A 19,316-nucleotide genomic window follows, 5' to 3' on the forward strand; every position below is an offset into this window, starting at 1 on the left:
ATTCCTGATTGCCCTGGGTCCAGGGTTGGTACAGATCTCTATTTCTAAGACCATAAGAATTGCCATTGGTGGGAAAGGCTCTGCCAACTCCCCACTGCTGAAGCCCATCTCCTCCTGCGGGAATGACTCTGGTATCTCCCCTCCGCTGGAGCATTTCCTCACCACGGGGAAAGACTTGCCGCAATGAAAGGTTCTGGAAAGGGGGAGGCACCGGGGAAAGGCTCTGGCAGTGGGGAAAGCCTTTCCCTTCTGCCTGCCCCCACAAGACTCTTTCACTGACACGCTGTAGTGTGGATGCAGCCTTCTTTTCACTGCAGCATATAGCCACAGATATCCTACACTCTGCTGATAGTGGTTAGTGTAGACGTAGCCTTAGAGTGGCAGGATTCAGTGTGTCCCTTTTTTTTTGTTTTATTTTTCCTCCTTTTTCTGTTACCTGCAGCTGCATCCTGAGCCAGCCACATACATACATTGCTTTCCACTGTCTACTGCCACCATACCCCACCCAGTATAACCCACTCATCCAGCCCTTCAATAGACATACTATAGGATAGGAGCCCTGCTTTTTGAAAGGCCTCATACAGTGTCTCAGAGCTGGGCTTCCTCGTGCAGACCTCGTATGCCAATTCAATTTTAGGCTTTTAGTGCTCATTCAAATAATGAGAAATGTGGAAACCCAAAGCGTTTCTGCTGAAAGTGTTTCAGCAGAGCCCAGCTAGTTACCCATGCCAATATGAAAATATTGCTGATGCTTTTTGAAGAGGCAAAAAGTTTTGACTTATGTAGTGGAGAGCTTGATGCCAGTATGGTGGTGGTGTAGGGAGAGGTTGTCAGTGGGGGAAGGTTGCTAGTGACTAAAACAGCTGGTCCTATAATGAAAGGTTGAGCTTTGTCCAGAATACAGGTGTGTGGATCCTGCATGCCAGAATTAAAAGAGAGGATGGCACAGAAAATTCTTATATCCATTCTTCATATCCAAAAAGGCTGTCTGCATTCTCTTTTGTCATTTCTTTATTGTAAAATTGAGTGTGTTTGAGAAAATATATGTTCCTCTCCTGCCTGTCATTGGGGATTCTTGTGGAATCTTTGTACATCTTATGACTTGCTTTTTTCTTCCCTTTGATGTATGTCTATTGGAAGCTTTTGCAGGGATGTAAGAATCAGGAGATTTTTATTATAATTGGTTGCTTCTTTTCTCTTGCAGAGAAATGTTCTGTGCTCAGGAGTAGTCCCACAGATCTCCCTCATCATGGGTCCCTGTGCTGGTGGAGCAGTCTACTCTCCTGCTTTAACAGATTTCACATTCATGGTGAAGGTAAGTGTGACCCTAAGAACCTCTCAAAGCCAACTGGCAAAGGGTTCACTATTCTGTAACAGCAACTCCTAACAAGCCTGACAAATTCACTACACCTAGCACACTGCTTTCATAGTATTTGTCCATAAAGACTGTCATATGAGGTCTTTAATAAAAGCCACAATCACACAGGTCATTAATAGCATTGTGAAATGTACGTACAAGGGATGTGTGTGTTTGAAAAAAAAATATAAAATATGTTCCTAAATGTCTGAATCAAGGCAGAGTTGACAAACAGGTTTCTGCCAGACAAAGGATATATTCACCTGTCTGCCCCGGTTCACATGTAAATTTAAGCATTGTAAGCCAACATAATGGAAGCCCCATTTGCATACAAAGTCAGCACAAGGATGTGAAGTCACCATGCAGTCAGCACACCAATGAATAAACCACAAAGATCATCTTGACTCTGGGGACAGACAATGACGTTGGGGAATATAAGGGAATGCAAAAAGACACCTATTTATCCTGCACCTGAGAAAGTAATCAGTTTGATTTACAATCATGAAAATGGGATCCCAACCAGCTTAGTTGGAAACTCTGCAAGCAAGTTTTGGGTGAGATTCATAGATTCTAAGGCCAAAGGGACCATTGTGATCACCTAGTTTGACCTCGTGTATAGCACAGGCCACAGAACTTCCCCAAAATAATTCCTAGAGCAGATCTTTTAGATAAACATCTAGTTTTCATTTAAAAATGGTTAGTGATGAAGAATCCACCATGACCCTTGGTAAATTGTTCCCATGACTAATTACTTTCAACTTTAAAAATATACTTCTTGTTTCCATCTGTATTTCTCTAGCTTCAACTCCAGTCATTGGATTGTGTTATACCTTTCTCTGCTAGACTGAAGAGCCCATCGTGAAATATTTGTTCTTCATGTAGAAATAGACTGTAATCAAGTCAGCCCTTCACCTTCTCTTTGTTAAACTAAATAGATTGAGCTCCTTGAGTCTGTCATTAGAAGGCATATTTTCTAATCCTTTAATCATTCTCATGGCTCTTCTCTGAAGCTTCTCCAATTTATCAATATCCTTCCTGACTTGTGAACACCTGAATTGTATTCAATATTCCAGCAGTGGCTGAACCAGTCCAAATACAGAGATAAAATAACCTCTCTAGTCCTACTCAAGATTTCCCTGTTTATGTATCCCAGGACCTTATTAGGTGTTTGGTCACAGCATCACACTAGGAACTCGTGTTCAGCTGATTATCCACCAGGATCCCCAAATCTGTTTGAGTCACTGCTTCCCAGGATAACATTCCCCATCCTGTAAGTATGGCCTATATACAGTAGACCTCAGAGTTACAAACTGAACCAGTCAACCACACACCTCATTTGGAACCAGAAGCACACAATCAGGCAGCAATAGAGACACACCCCACACACCCCCAAAAGGGGCAAATACAGTATGTAAACTACTAAACTTAAACTACTAAAAAAAATTAAATAGATTAAATTTAAAAAAAAAGTCTTGACAAGGAAATGAAACTGTTCTTGCACTAGTTTGATTTAAAGTAAGATGGTTAAAAGCAGCATTTTTCTTCTGAATAGTAAAGCTTCAGTGCTATATTAAGTCAATGTTCAGCTGTAAACTTTTGAAAGAATAACCATAACATTTTGTTCAGAGTTATGAACATTGCAGAGTTACGAACAACCTCCATTCCCGACGTGTTCATAACTCTGAGGTTCTACTATACATTTACATTTAGCTGTTAAAATCCGGATCAAACTCTGTCAGTGACCTGTCTTCTTCATTATTTACCGCTCCCCCAATTTCTGTCTCATCTGTAAACTTTATCAGTGAATGATATTTTCCTCCAGTTCATTGATTTAAAATGTTAAATAGTGTAGTGCCAAGGACCAATCCTTGTGGGATCCCACTGAAAACATACCTTCTTGATGACAATTCCCCATTTGTAATTAAATGTTGAGACCTATCAGTTAGTCAGTTTATAATCATTTTAATGTGTAACATGTTCATTAATCCAAATGTCATGCTGTACCTAGTCAAATGCCTTGCAGAAAGCTAAGTATATTACATCAATGCTGTTATCTTTATCAACCAAACATGTAAACTCATCAAAAAAAAATCAAGTTACTTTGACAGGATCTGTTTCCCATAAGCGCAGATGATTTGCATTAATTACATTACCCTTCTTTGGTTCATCATTAGTCAAGATGAGACTGCTTTTGGACAGATGGTTAGCATGTTAAAGTTTAGTCTCTAGAAAGCATATATTGATTTTGTTTTATATGTCATCCTTCTGCTTCCAGTATCCTTACGATCTCATAAATCTTAGCCTTTTGTGACAAACTTGTGTTTGTTTTCCCTGTAAATCTATCTCAGTGCTGTGATGTTATATGGGAACTATTGTCAGTAAATCAAACAAGCTGGTGTGTACACTGTCCCCTTGTGAATAGCAAACTTGGTATTTCTGTGAGTAGGCACTGATGGGCTGGATATCACAGGGGAATGCTTCAAAGGAGCTCAGGGAGTGGGATGCACCTACTGCTAACCTGCAAAGAAAAGTGAGGTCTAGCATTGCCCTCAGGACATTGCTTGGGTAGCTAGCAGGCTGTTGTTGTCAGGCAGCTGACACCCAGTTAAGCACCATCAAGTCTCACACTGGAGGCAGGGCGGGCACCAAAGTTACTCACAGTCTTGGGCACCCTGAAAGAGCACTGCAGTGGGAATACAGCATCTGTTGATAACATGGAGCAATCTCATCTAGATTTAGAATCATGGATGTGCTTTCATCTTTGGAACATCTTAGGAACTAGAATCCCCTACAGAAACTTCATATAAGAGCTGCTAGCAATGGCGTTATGCCATATTTTAAATAAAGAACACTTGAATATTTTCCCCAAAAAGCAGTTTTATGCTTATTTTTTTGCATTGGAAATATACTGTCTTCCTTGGGTCTGTTGGATGTAGATTGAGAGCTTTCGCAGCCCTTAAATAAAGGGGTTGGGATGCTGAATCTTTAACAAAGAAAGTTTTTTCCCCTAAAATAGCTATGTAATTCAGAGGTTTAAACAATCTAAATAACAATCATTTCCCCACTCAATCAGTTGTACCAATTTTTCTAAGGGAAACAAGTTCTGAATATTTTTACATTTAAAAAAAAAACAGAAGGAACTTTAAAAAACTTTCCAGTTTCCATCTATACAGTAACTCCTCACTTAATATCGTCCCTATTAACATTGTTTTGTTGTTACATTGCTGACCTATTAGATAACATGCTCCATTAAAGTTGCACAATGCTCCCTTATAATGTTGTTTGGCCTCCTGCTTTGTCCACTGCTTGCAGGATTCTCTGGAAGAGCAGCCCATCTTCATAGGGGCTTGGAACCAGGGTGGGCCAGCAGCCCCCCTATTAGCGCCCCTAAGTTCCCTGTGATGGGCAGTTCAGGTGTCTAGGTGTCCCTCCCACTGCTGCCCTGCTTCTCCTGCCCTCTGCCTTGGAGCTGCTCCTGGGAGCCTCCTGCTTTCTGTGGAGGGGGGAAGAATTGTGCTGATGTCAGGGTGTCCTCTCCCGCCCCCCTCCCCCTCCCCCCCCCCTTCCTCCACAGAAGAGGCGAGGAGGGACATGACAGGGCTCAGGAGGGAGGGAGTGTGCTGGAAGCTGCTGTTCTACTTAAAAGGGCAGCGTACTTAAAGGGACAATGCTCGTCTCTGTCTCACACGCACACACACGGTGTGTGTCTCTGTCGCACACACATGGAATCTTCTCAGGCTGGTGGCAACTCACTGACTGAAGCAAGGCCAGGGAAGAGGCAGCTATTTGGGTGGGGTCTGCTGGGATTGGGTTGGAGGAGGTGGGGAAGGAGAGAGATGATCTCCCAAGCTTTCCTCTGTATTTCCAGAAGCAGAATTTTGGCCCTGTAAAGGGCTGCAGACAGACACTTGTTATAGGAGTTGGTTACATCTAAGATCAATAGTAACTGAAAGCTATTAAAGAAAAAATGTACTGTCTCTTCTGTTGGTGTGCTTTCTGCATTTGACTATACAAGAGACATATTGAAGCTGGCAATACACATGTACAGAATTAGGCAGTTTTTCTAGCTGAAACTTTTGTGTGGCTTTCACAGAAAAAGTAGGTATTTTACTCTTCCAAAATCTCCTAGTCTAGTACTGACGAGACTTTATTTAGCTTAGTTTGGGACATAAAATAATTGCACTGTTGATGCAATTGTGTGTAAACCAGAATGAACTTTTGTCCCAAAATTATTTTTCTGCATGAGCTGAGAAAGAAACTGTGCAGACAGGTAAATACATCAAGAATAAAAGATGTGGGAAAATGCCAAAACTGTAGAGGCACTGGAGTGCCTTTGGATTAGGGATGGGTTTTGTTTTTCACTTAAAGTCAGGAATTCAGTCTCAGGCTTCATTCTCTGTCTTTAGAGAAAAATGCAGAGTACTCTATCCAAATTAACAACACACAATCTGTGGGAAATGGTTACATTTTCTGGGGATTTTCAACTAAATATGTTGTTTAATTAATCTTGACTCTAAAAAAACGGGACCTTGAAGAAATTTCTTCTCTGTTTCACCTTTTTTCATATCCCTTTAGGGAAAGTATGAGAGAGGAAGAAAATCACCTATATTTTTCTATCAGTGAAGTGCTGTTGCAGCTTGGAACTCACACTTCACAGTCTCCTTTTTCAGGACACATCCTATCTGTTCATCACTGGCCCTGATGTAGTCAAGTCGGTTACCAATGAAGATGTTACCCAGGAACAGCTTGGGGGAGCAAAGACACACACTGCAGTATCAGGTGAGAGCTGATGATTTTACTTCGTTAGCGTATGATCCAGTTTTCCAAACTGAATGAATCAGCAGTTTCAGCATAGATGTTAGAACTACTTTTTCTCACTAGGAGCCCCCATGTGAAATTCTTCACTAAAGGTTATTGGGTTTGGGGCACTGGATTTTGGGCACTGAATAACAGTAATTATTTTTGCACTTTGTAGTATATCCATGGAATAACAACTACTAGAAGTGCATTGAAGGTTTTAAGCAAGAATAATATGATGCTTTCACACATGAGGGGGAGTTTATATATATTTTCAAGCCTTTTAAGTCATTTTAACTCAAGACTATAGAGTGTTTTACTGCATTATGGTAGCAAACCTGTGGCTGAATTTGCCATCCCTTTCCAGCATTTCTTTTCATTCCCTTCTAATGCTTCTCTTGCTCTTTTGGAACAAAGTTACCTATGCGACATCTTGACTTGGAGATGACTTTTAAAAAAAAAAAAGAGAGAGAGAGAGAGAGAGACTAAACAAAATCTGGCTAGCAGGAGTTTTATGGCTGTGAAAGTCTAATTTTTTGTTTAAAGAAAGAATGCTGAAACAAAAAAGAAATGTTGCCATAGTTACAGTTGAAGCTAGTTCTTCATTTTAAGCTTAATTTTGTCCCCCTTTCTATCTTTGAGAAAACTGAAGTAAACCCATGTGAACATGTCTGTGTGAGATGATGCTAGAGTTAGGTATTTTAAGGGAAGCTAAGGGGATGTTGGACAAAGTAATTTTTGGAGGTGTGGTTATTAATATTTTAATAAAATTATCCATTCTTAGAAATTGTCAAGTCTCAGAAGCCTTTTTCTGGCTCATATCGCAGAAAAGACTTGGCATAGCTCCAAAACTGTCTTATTCTGTTGGCCTCTGGGAGGACTGGTGCCTTTAGCTAATTTAGTGGAGTTGGTTTGGTCAATCATTTACTTACTAAAAGTAAGTCTATGTGAACACTCTGCATCCCTGAATGGGGCCCAGACAGGCCTCATGGCCTTGTAGACTTTATAAGGCTCAGATCAGAGTAGGCTGTCCATTGCAGAGGAAGGGGAACGTTAAGCATAGGAAAGAGGGTATATGTGGTATGCATGGAATGTGAGGAAAGGGGTATATAGGGTTGCCTATGGGTATCACTGCAGACATTTACCATTTCTACTGCATCCATCGCTGTAGTATCTAGGCATTAAATACACCAACGAAGCGTGAGGAGCAGTATCAATTGGTGTCTGGGAATGGACAACTTTTTCCACACCTCAGTAGTCTTTCCCATGAGTAGGAATATTCATAGGACACTTGAAGACGAAATGAAGATTACATACCTGTAACTGGAGTTCAAGATGAACTCTACATAGTCACACTTCCCCTACTACCTTTCCCCACTTCCTCACAGTCATGCTTACCAAAGAACCTAGGATTAAAGAGGAGAAGGAACTGCGGGGGATGGAGCACTCATGCCCCTTTTATATCCTTGCTATGCAATGTTCTGTATTCACTATGAGGAGGGCCGAGGAAAGCGCACGAGTAACTGCTGGCAAGAGTTCTACCATTCAGGCTGTACTGGTCAAAGCCTAGCATGAGTGTACGTGCAGAGTCCATCTCAAAGAACTCTGATTACAGGTGAGTAACCTTCATTTGGGTCTAATACAACATCCTGGCGTCTAACCACAATGGGCTTCAAAAAGTAGTAAAGCTATTTTTTAAAATACAAAGATAAGGAGAGCTATCCAGAGCTGTCAAGGAGGAAGATTGACATGCTTAGATGCTTCTCAGACACTTCAGCCTTACTGGAGTTGAAAACTTGATGTCTCTGCTGGCTTCAAAAATGTTGATATGGTTGATGACTTTATTGACGTGTGTTAGAAAATCTAAATGGAGGCCTTGTGAAGTAGTATTATTTTGGCTTTTTTCTCCAGGGGTCGCACACAGAGCCTTTGAGAATGATGTAGATGCTTTGCTCAATCTCAGGGAGTTCTTTAATTACCTACCTCTCAGTAACCGTGATCCAGCCCCAGTTCGCAAATGCCATGATCCTAGGTAAGTGAGGGGCTTGCACATGATCTCTCAGACTTGATGTCAGTTTAATGTCATGTGTTTTTCTGGCAGTGTGAATACAAGGAAATGAGCATCTTGCAGCTGGACTTCTGATTTTGGCCTTCTTCACCGATTAATTCCCTCTTCCAACATGTATGTGCGAACATGTTTTGTTAGCTCTTTGTTTAGGAAGTTTTATATGTATACTTTGTTTAGCAGTTTTATAAATCATTGTCCCTTAGCTACCAGAAATACAGTATTAACCATTACAAAAATGAACTGATCAGTCACTGTTTACAGATTCATCCTGTGTTCCTGTGAGGCAGGAATAAGTTATAGGACAAACCTTTTTATCCAGAAACAGTATTTCCAGGATGATGTATTTTCTTAAACAGGAGGACACTTCTGCCTTTTCTGATATTAACAAACCAAGAGAGTCTATTATACTGATTAATATTCTGAGAAGTTTGTCACATGTTGTTTGTAGTCTTTTGCCATGTATGAACTCGATGAGTAAATTTTCCATATCAGTAGAATCCCATGTGGATTTTGTTTTTTTTAAACAATTACTCTAATATTGGGCAATTTATTTTTTTCTGTGAGAGGCTACCAATAATCTTGCAGCTACTAACAGATGAGAGCTTAATTCTCTATTTCCTAGACTGGGATCCATTTCCACTAGCAAGCCTCAGAAGGATTACCACATGATCTCTGTGTAATAAATGTTCAATAGTTTGTAATATGAGGTTATGAACTGCATCTCAGTGCTCTAATAATTTGACATGTACAACATATAAAATAACCTTTTTTACCAGAAATTTCTTCAACATTTCTTGCCATCCATATTTTTTAATATTTGCTATTCAGTGGGTACGCCAATATCTTAAATTAATTTTCTCATATAGTGCTATGAATCAAGATCGCTGGTCTTTTTCCCCCAAATCTAAGCCCATTTCTCTGAGGTAATATGTCTGCCTAAATCCTTGTCCTGTTATATATACGGATATTTTCTTGCAAGGAAAATTGTCAGTAAATGCTATTAAAATTAGTTTCCTCTATAAAAGAGTTTATTTACAGAGCTGAGAAATATAGGGTTTTATTCTATCCTCATTGAAGTCAGTGACAAAGCTCCAATTGACTAGCTTTGATCAGGGCCATAATACCTAAATTGAAAGTACTCATCTCATGGGAAAGCAGGCCAATAAAAATTGGTGTTGTTTTCTAAAGGAGTTAGAAGATTCTCTCTTTAGTAAACAATCAGTCAGCCATGAATATTCCATTTCTCTTCCACTCTGAATAACTCTAGTTCATTGTTTGTGTTAAAGTCAGGACTATAGGCAAAAACTAAAGGGAGGCTGTCACTGCCTCCTGGTGCGGTCTTTCGAGGACTCTCAGCCACTCCTCACTGAACTTCCTTAGTTTATCCTCAGTCCGGTCCCTAACTGGACCCTCAACCTAATTAAGTCTATCAGCCCTCCAATTGGAGGGCTGGCAGTCTCCCTTACTCTCCTGGCTGTTTTCTTGGTGCGGGGCTGTTTTCTTTGTTATCCTTGGCCTTTCTGCCTCCCTTTCCTTCTCTTACACTCTCCCCTTTATAGCAGGTCTTGTTTACTCTGTTGGTTGCAGCTGTGGGTGCCTGCCTCCATGATTGGCAGTTCTGGCAGCTGCATGGGGGATGTGATCAAGCTGCTTGCTTGTAAACAGGAGGAACTGTCCTCCCACTCTGTCTATGCTCAGTATGAGGTTTGTAGACCCCCATTACAGAGGCCCTTGCTAAAGGGTGCCTACAGATTTCTGGAGGTGTAATTTTATTAATCCTTGATAACCTAGAAATGTTACTGCAATTTTCTTGGTCAATAAAAACTAGTATTTGCCTGGATTAGAGTGCCTCAACCAACAACTGCCTACAGTTGGCTGGTTTGATAGTACCATATTACATTTGGAGCAGCTGGTCCATTCTGCGTAGTGGGTCAGTAGAAAGCTGCACCCATTCTCAGCCTTCTCTTACTTGTATAATTCTAACAGCGAAGTCCGGATAACTGCTGGAGTTTTATGATTTGAAGAAGGCTTTGAAACAAGACCAGTATCCTGGGCTAAAAGTTCGTTTTATTGATGGCTATTCTCTCTCACCAAGAGACTGTGGTATTCCTCCAGCACTCCAGAGCTCTGTGTATTTCCTGGAGTGATGGTTTGATGTTTCCATTGTACAGATCCTCTAAGTTACTTGAGATTGGATTCTAAGTATCTTGCAGAATTTTTTACCCATTTATACCCAAACATTTTCTGGACAATTGATGTCTCTGAGTCTGTTAAATGTATATCTTATTTTCGTTTTAGCATGATTTAATTAAAACCAGTTGCTTTCTTCAAATTAAGGATTTCTTTAGATAATCATTTTAGGGAAACATTTGGGTAAAATATAACAGCTACATGACAAACTATTTTACTGTGTATTCCTGCCAGTTTTATTCCATTAATAAATGTATTCTCCCTTGAGCAAAAGACTTTGCGGCCAGTGGAGAAAGCAAAGGAGAGTAGTCCCTTCCCCCCACCCCCTTGCATAACTCAGACAGGAACATCGTCAGCCCATGGATTTGCATTACTGCTTTAGGGCTGATATAAAGAGGAGTAATGTTATTTATTTTAATTTAGACAGGTTGACTGGAGCTTTGTATGGTTACAGGCAACTTTTTCCTCACCGGTGATTCTCTCCCTTCCCCCTCTCACCCTCCAACTGTGTCCAGCTCAATGATTGGGGAGACAAAAATGAGAAGACTTCTCCCCTTTCCCTTAAAACATGTTCTCCTGCTGCTGCTCCTTCCCACTTAATACTTCCAAAACCAAACTATTTTCAGTCTCCCCACACCCTCCTGTCTCTTGGTAGCAGCTGGCTCCTGTGTTACTGTGACCAGCAGAGCCCGCAGCAGACGGAAGATGTACACATCCTGTAGTCCTGCAAGAAGCCCCCCCTCCGCTGTTCTACTTCTTAATGCACAAGTAGCCAGGTTAAAACTAAGGAATTTTTTTTCTCTGTGTTTGGAAGGCTTGGCTGAAGATGCCAGCATACAGATAGAGTCTTGCCAAGCAGACCCCAATGGGAGGAGTTACAGGTGTATGTCTTCTGTATGGAAATTAATCTCATTTTGTGAATACTCATGTCATTTTTAATTACTTTGCATTTTATCTGAAGTAACCGCTTGGTTCCTGAGCTGGACACAGTTGTCCCAATGGAGTCTACTAAAGCCTATGATATGGTCGACATTGTACATTCGGTAAGCCTTCTGTTCTAAAGAAAAAAAGTATTTATGTGACAAATTATTAAATGGCTCAAAATGCTGGAAGCAAACTAACAGAATGCCACAGGAGACCTACTTACAGTTAACTCTGTCTTCACAATAGCCATTCAGATAATTCTTTCTCCATGCATTGATCATAAACCCAGAGGTAACAAAAATTGCAAAAATAAGGAATCTAATGTATGAAAGGAATTTTAGATTTGGGATTTGTCTTTAGGACTCATTTTCCTCTTTCAAATGTTCATCCATCACATAGAAGGAAGACAGTATTGTTCAGGTTTCTTTTCTTAAAAAGTGGTTGACAGTCCCCAGATAAAAAACTGGAAAATTGTACACCTTACTGCACTTATCTTTTTATTTCTCTTAAGTGTTTAAATAATGCAGTGTGTTTTACTGTTTTCCTTAATTTAAAGGGAAACAAACTTTATTTGGTGATTCCAATCTATTCGTAGAAATTTGAATTAAAAGAATTTTATTAAGTTTACAAAGTCAAGCACTCAGAAGTTTGGAAATACCAGAATGAAAGTTGCATGGAATGAGGCACAGGTGTCCTGTGGAAAAAAATAGTATGTGATGTGATATAATGCAGATGTAGCATTAAGGTTACTTGAGCAATATTCATACTGGAGTTTTGTAACTTTTTTAGTGCTTTATTTTGCAGTCTTAATGTTCTTAATATATTTTTCATGTTTTTTAACAAAAAAATAAATATCAAGCGATTGTTACAATCTCCCCTGCAGGTCATCATCAGGGTTTGAATTTTGCACCTCCAGATTCCTGGCACAGAGGTCTACCACTTGAGTTAAATGTTTGCTGTAGTATGCTGTTATCCTCTGTGGACCAGCCACAAGGGGCAACACACTGAAGCAGTGGGTTTCATTTACAAGAATAGGTCAACTGTATTGGCAGCGTGCCTTGGCACATAGATTTTCAGATTTTCCGAGAGGCAGTGTAGAAAAAGAGGTGTGAATTGGCTCTTCCATAGTAGGGTATAGTCTCAGGTTTGACAGAAGTGACTTTGTCCAGTCTCTAATGAGCCTGTAAAATAGGGGGTGAGGCTGATATTTGCCTGCCTGCTAAAGTAGAGTGTATGTGCATGGACTTATTAATATTGGTCTGTGGAAAAGATGAAACCGCAGAAATCATGTTCTAATTCAGGGGTTCTCAAACTGGAGGTCCGGACCGCTCAGGAGGTCACGAGGTTATTACGTGGGGGGTCACGAGCTGTCAGCCTCCACCCCAAACTCGTCTTTGCCTCCAGCATTTATAATGGAGTTAAATATATAAAAACGTGTTTTTAATTTTTTTTGGGGGGGGGGTGTCACACTCAGAGGCTTGCTATGTAAAAGGGGTCACCAGTACAAAAGTTTGAGAACCACTGGTCTAATGGCTTCCAGCATTTTCCTCTAATCAAATGGTATTCTGATGGGGGAAAGCTTGAGTAACAGGATGCATTTTTATCTGGCAGTTCAGCTGTGGGGAGCTGCTTCAGAATGGTGCCAGAGGCTCAGTGGGGTCTGGGAGCATGTTCAGTGTGGGTGGAATGTTCTGAATATTAAGGCACAAACCTCATCACATTCTGCTGCTAGAGCTAAAAGCTTGGCCACTAGGGGTGAATTGTCATGGGGGTAAGCAAAGGACTTATCCTCCTTCCAAAATTCAAGCACCTGCTCCAAAAGAGAGGATGGGATTTTCACAAGTGCCTATGTGAGTTAGAGAGAAAAGCCCAACTAATTTTCAATAGGACTTGTGCTCCTAGGCCAGGTGCTGCTGAAAATCCCACCCTGAAGCACAGAGCTGTTTAAAATATGGTTACATATTTTTGCATTATTACAGCTGTCTGTCCTTTACCATGTACTCAGAAATAGCTGAACTGTTTTTACTCAAACTTAACAAAACATTCTGAGGCAGAGATCAAGCATGGAAAACTGCAGCCTGAATGATTGGTAGGCAAAGTTATTGTGAGCAACTGAAAACAGGGGGTCATGATAAAGTATTAGGAACCCATCATATAGGTATCACTACGGCGGTGGGGCACAGAAAGTAATTGGGCTATGAGGGAGGTTTGAAGAACCTTCCTTGCCTGTCCCTGTAGGTGGTAAAAGCAGAGCATGCCTGAGAATTGCTTTTCAGGGAGACAGCCCTGTCTTGTTTCTCTTACTGTCTCAGTTAGATAGATGCCGTTGACATAGTATGTGCTGCTTCTGTGCAAATAAAATCAAGTCCCAGTTCTGCTCTGTTATGAGCCTCTTACATCCTGTGCAACCCCAATTACTTTGATGGAATTACACAGATTGCTTGTCAGGGAAGAGCATGATGCACTGATCGTCACAGATGAAGCAAAATGCTTTGAATTCACCTGAGTTAAGTATTAATGTGTTGCAAATTAGAAAAGTGCCCTTATTACAGCGGAATCCTTTGAAAGGTTTGCTTTGGTGTCATGCTGAAGGAGCACCCTGATAGAATATATTCAAAAGTAAATGCAGCATCAAAAACATATTGACATATGCATTTGTAAAGAAGAGAGATTTATTTTTAAAACCTTCTAATTCCCAAACAGTTTTTTTTCTCTCTCTGTAACATTGAGATTGTTGTAGCTCCCAGCATCTACCCCTGAGGATTTGTCCAAATCTCATTCTTGCAGATTGTTGACGAGAGGGAATTCTTTGAAATCATGCCCTCCTATGCCAGGAACATCATTGTTGGATTTGCAAGGATGAATGGAAGAACTGTTGGAATACTGGGTAATCAACCCAAAGTGGCATCAGGTAGGAACTAGGTGCCTGGTGCTGGGAATATATATTTCTAACAAAAGGGTGTTTGTAAGCTGCCTGCTAATTGTGTTTTGTTTATTATGCACATTGTGAGGACATATGTCACCATAGTAACCAGGTGTACTTTCAGAGTAACAGCCATGTTAGTCTGTATTCGCAAAAAGAAAAGGAGCAATCGAAAAGATGCATCCGATGAAGTGAGCTGTAGCTCACGATAGCTTATGCTCAAATAAATTGGTTAGTCTCTAAGGTGCCACAGATACTCCTTTTCTTTTAGGTGTACTTTGAGTGTCTAAAAGTTGGGTCTATGATTCATTTTCCCCTAAAAGTTTAATAGTAGAATAGGTTTTGTGGTAGGACTAGCATTTTGTGTCACACATTAATGATCTGGAGAAGCAGGATAAACAGTGGCAAAATTTCCAGATTATGAGCCTGAATAATTTTGTGTCAAGATTAGAGAAACCAATGAAAAACTTCAGTGGGACTAAGCAAACCTAGTTAGACGGGCAGCATAGCATGATGACAGATAAAATTCCATGTTGACCAGTGTAAAATGATTTATATTGTCTGGAATAAAAACTATTCTCAACTGCTACCACTCAGAAAAGACAACTAGTATCTTTCTGATCAGCTCAGTGAAAACCTCTGCTCAATGTGCAGCTAAGGATGCATAATAAATGAGAAGATACTACTGAAAGAATTCTAAATCCATACCATAAATCAGTGGTACCTCATCACATGGAATATAGTGTTTGGGCTTCTTAGCCAAACAGACACAGCTAGGGTTGCCAACCCTCCTGCTTTCGCCGGGAGTCTCCTGGAATAACGCTTTATCTCCTGGAGGCTACCTCAGCCAAACCGGGAGATTTTGGGCACTAAAAGTCCGGTGGTGCAGCAGAGCTAAGGTAGGCTCCCTACCTGCCTTGGTTCCACGCCACTCCCAGAAGCAATCGGCATGTCCCTGCAGCCCTGGGGGAGGGTTCCCTCCCAGAACCCACACCCCATCCTACACCCCAGCCCAAAGCACGCACCTTGCACCCCATCCTGCACCCAATTTCCCTCCCAGAGCCCGCACCCACTCCTGGACTCCAGCGCCCTGCCCTGTATCACCAGCCTGGTGAAAATGAGTGAGGGTGGGGAAGAGCGAGCAAAGGAGGCAGGGAGGATGGAGTGAGTGGGGGGAGGGGCCTCGGTGAAGGAGCAGGACAGCGGCCTGGCCTTGGGAAGGGGTAGGGCATGGGTCTTTGGGTGCGTGATTAGACAGTTGGCAACCCTAGACACAGCTGAAAGAGAGAGGATTCACAGGCAGCCAGCGAGAATGACTAGGGACATAGAAAAACTGCCATCTGAAAAATGAAAAGATTAGAACCATTTCGTTTAGCAAGATGACGAATCTGAGGGACATGATAAAGTTATATCAGGTAAACAGTATGGAGAGGGCAGTTCAGATGCTTCTAGTCCTCTTTTCTCACAGTAAACAAAAATGGAAGCTTTCAGTGAAATCAATAGCTAGAAAACTGAAATCTGATAAATGTAGTGCTCTTTTACATAACACACAACTAGCCTGTGGAGCTTATTGCCATTATATCTATGTACAATTAATTGAGGTCAAGAGCTTAACAGACTTTAGACATTTTGTTTGATAATAATCACATCTGAAGTTACCATAGTAAGGATTCTTTTTAAAAGATGAAAAAATGTTGAAAGGCTATAAACTCTTGGGTTTCAGGGCATACTTTAATCTGTAACTAACTGATGGGGATTAGCCCTTATTTCCCTTGCATATTTCTCTGACATCTCTCTAGTACTAGCCATAGGTTACTGTTACTGGATTAGATAGACCCTTGGTCTGAGCTGGTATGGGAATTCTTAAGTTACTTTGAAGGGAGTTTTGTTCCCTGTATTAAATGAAGTTGTCTCTATGTGGTAAATTACATTTCTGAGACAATTAGATGGTCGTATGACTACCCATGGTGGTTCTTTTTCTGAAGAACAACTTGATCAAATACAAACATTTGCTAAGTTAAATTGCTATCATACTGTTACCTGAGAAAATTAGCAGGTTTGACTGCTGTTTTGCTTTTGATTCAATAGTTTTAATTTTGGCAAAGATGTTTAAAAGCTCAAGGCTATCTCTGTTCTGTATCAGTTTTGTATAGTTAAGTATAATAAAATATATAAATTTTATTTGTTTTTTGGCATGGAAACAGAGAAACTTCTTGGAGTGTTTTAGTGAGTAGCGAGGACATAATAGCAGAGCTGGTCTTAGGAAAGAACCTTGGATCAAGTGATCACAGGTTGATTGAATTTAAATTAAATGGTAGGATAATTAAAACAAGGTCATCAACTATGGTTTTTAATTTCAAAAGGGCAGACTTTCAGAGATTAAGGGAATTAGTTAACGAAGTCCGCTGGACTGAAGAGCTCAAGGACTTGGAATTTCTTCAAATCAATTATACAAAAACTATCAGAAATTTTCATCCCAAGAAAGGGGGAAAAACTTGAAGGGAAAGGCTCCACGCCCAGCTGGATGAATAACCACCTCAAAAAGGTTATTAGAAGTAGGCAGAGAGCCAATAGGGAATGCACAGGGGGGTTGATTAGCAAACATCATGGAGGTTAGCAATTCTCACTTTATTCCTACATTTTCTAAAGTCAAGCTGCATTAGCTGTTGCCAAGGAAATTAAAATAAATAATATATTTTTTAGTTATATAAATAAACAGAATAAAGAAGGATGAGGTTGGGCTGCTATGTAGTGTGAACGGGAAGGGGATAAAACTAAAAACTAAAATGAATACTTTGCCTCAGTTTTCAATAATGATGATAATGTGGAATATGTATATGGATGCAATACGGCTGATGGAAATGAGCATCTAGAAATGAAAATGACCACATCTGAGGTGGAAGAAAAATTTAGAGCTTAATGCAATCAAATTGAGGTGGGGACTAAATAACTTCCATTTTAGAATACTGAAAGAACTGGCACATGAGATTGTTAGTCCAGTAGCAAGGATTTTTAATAAATGTATTATTTGGGGGTAGAACCATGTGACTGGAGAATAGCTAACATCATACCTCTATTTAAGAAAGAGAAGAAGAGTGATCTGGGCAATTGCAGACCTGTTAGTCTGACCTCAGTAGTATGCAAGGTTTTAGAGCAAATTGTGAAGGAAGGAATAAATAACATCATAGAGGTAAATGGTAAAAGGGATGTAATACGACATGGTTTCACCAAAGGTCAATCATGCTAGACTAACCTGAGTTCCTTCTTTGAGAAACTGACTGATTTTTTTTTTTTTTTAGATAAAGGAAGTGCAGTAAATGTAATATACCTGGACTTCAGTAAAGCATTTGACATGGTACCCCAGGGGAAATTATTAGTTAAGTTAGGGAAGATGGGGATCAGTAAAAGCATTGTAAGATGGAGAAGGAATTGGCTAAAAAGGAAAAGACAATGGGTTATGCTGAGAGGTGAACTATTGGGCTGGAGGGGAGTTATTAGTGGAGTTCCTCAAGGATTGGTCTTGAGACCAATCTTATTCAATATTTTTATTAAAGACCTTGGTTCAAAAAACCAAGACCAACTAATGAAATTGGGTTATGAAACAAAGTTGGGAGGCATCGTCAATGCAGAGGAGGATCAGAGTATTATACAGGAAGATCTGGATGACCTTGAAGACTGGAGTGATAGAAATGGGATGAAATTAAATAGTACAAAGAGCAGGGTCATGCACTTAGGGTCCAATAATAAGAATTTGTGCTACATCAGCTGGAAGTGACAGAGGATGAGCGAGACCTGGGTGTGAGAATCAATCATAGGGTAACTAGGAGCACCAATATGAGGCTGTAAAAAGGCAAATGTGCCTCTTAGGATGTATCAGATGAGGCATTTCCAGTAGAGAGAGAGAGACTTATTAATACCTTTGTACAAGACACTGATAAGACCTCATCTGGAATACAGTGTACCGTTCTGGTCACCCATATTCAAGAAAGTTTAATTTCAAATGGAACAGGTGCAGAGAAGACTTACTAGGATGATCAGGGTAATGGAGAGTCTGTCTTATTAGAGGAGACTGGAAGATCTTGACTTGTTTAGTGTAGCAATAAATACATTAGAGGGGTAAATACCAGGGAGGGTGAAAAGCTGTTTAAGCTAAAGGACAGTGTTGGCACAAGAACAAATGGATATAAACTGGCCAGAACAAATTCAGGCTGGAAATTAGAAGAAGGTTTCTAGCCCTCAGAGGGGTGAGGTTCTGGAACAGCCTCTTAATAGGAGTTGTGCAGACAAACAATTAGTTTTGAGAGAGATCTGGACAAAATTTTGAGTACAGTTGTATGACAGAGTTATGTGTGAGGTGGAGGTTAAGGCTCAACAGTTGTAGGGCTCATTTCTGGTTTATATCTTATGTTCCTAAAGTTCAAGCTTAAGGGTTTCAGCTGGCCACATGCAGAGGTCAGGAAGGGATCTTCTCCCCCCTCGCCCACTGTATTCTGGGAGATTTTTTATCTCCTTTCTGTGAAGCATCAGGGATGACCATGATTGGAGATGGGACTCTGCATGGGGTGGGCTAGGGCTCTCAGGTGGTACCTAGCATTCTCTCTCTTGGGTGCTTGGCTTGACTGGTTCTTGCTCACGTGCCCAGGATTTAACTGATTGCCATATGTGGGGTTGGGAAGGAATTTTCCTCCAGGTCAGATTGGCAGTGACCTTGGGGGAGTTTCACCTTCCTCTGTAGCGTGTGAGCATGGGGCACTTGCCAGAATTATCTGGATATAATTAATGGACCACTTCACCTGGAATGGTCCCTTAGACTGTATCTAACTACTTATGCTAAATTATCAGTTTGATCTTGTATTTAGCTGTGACACCGAGTGCCATTCCCAGGCCTGAAGACAAGTACTTGTCTAGCTCAGCAACAATAAAATATTACCTCACCCACTTGGTGTCGCTAATATCCTGGGACTCACACAGCTAGAACACTGCAGATACCTCACTTAATTATTTCCCTGCAATTGCAGGGGCCTCAAGCACTAGTGCATCTCACTCCCTCGTGTTCT

At 40.7% G+C, this 19,316-nt stretch overlaps 1 protein-coding gene across 5 annotated transcripts in view; it reads left to right on the forward strand.

Moving 5' to 3' along the window:
- Positions 1-19,316, forward strand: part of PCCB (propionyl-CoA carboxylase subunit beta) — an 84,506-nt gene that overhangs the window by 20,393 nt on the left and 44,797 nt on the right. For all 5 annotated transcript variants that reach the window (XR_012160826.2, XM_073360229.1, XM_073360227.2 and 2 more), the window contains exons 6-10: positions 1,205-1,315; positions 6,028-6,136; positions 8,066-8,186; positions 11,374-11,455; positions 14,124-14,247. Coding sequence is in view for 4 of the 5 variants with exons in the window: in XM_073360229.1 (XP_073216330.1) it covers positions 1,205-1,315; positions 6,028-6,136; positions 8,066-8,186; positions 11,374-11,455; positions 14,124-14,247 (547 nt within the window). In the remaining variant the exon portion in view is untranslated. The remainder of the gene's footprint in view (positions 1-1,204; positions 1,316-6,027; positions 6,137-8,065; positions 8,187-11,373; positions 11,456-14,123; positions 14,248-19,316) is intronic.

The sequence above is a fragment of the Lepidochelys kempii genome, chromosome 9, assembly GCF_965140285.1.
Source record: "Lepidochelys kempii isolate rLepKem1 chromosome 9, rLepKem1.hap1, whole genome shotgun sequence".
In the NCBI taxonomy this organism is placed as follows: domain Eukaryota; kingdom Metazoa; phylum Chordata; order Testudines; family Cheloniidae; genus Lepidochelys; species Lepidochelys kempii.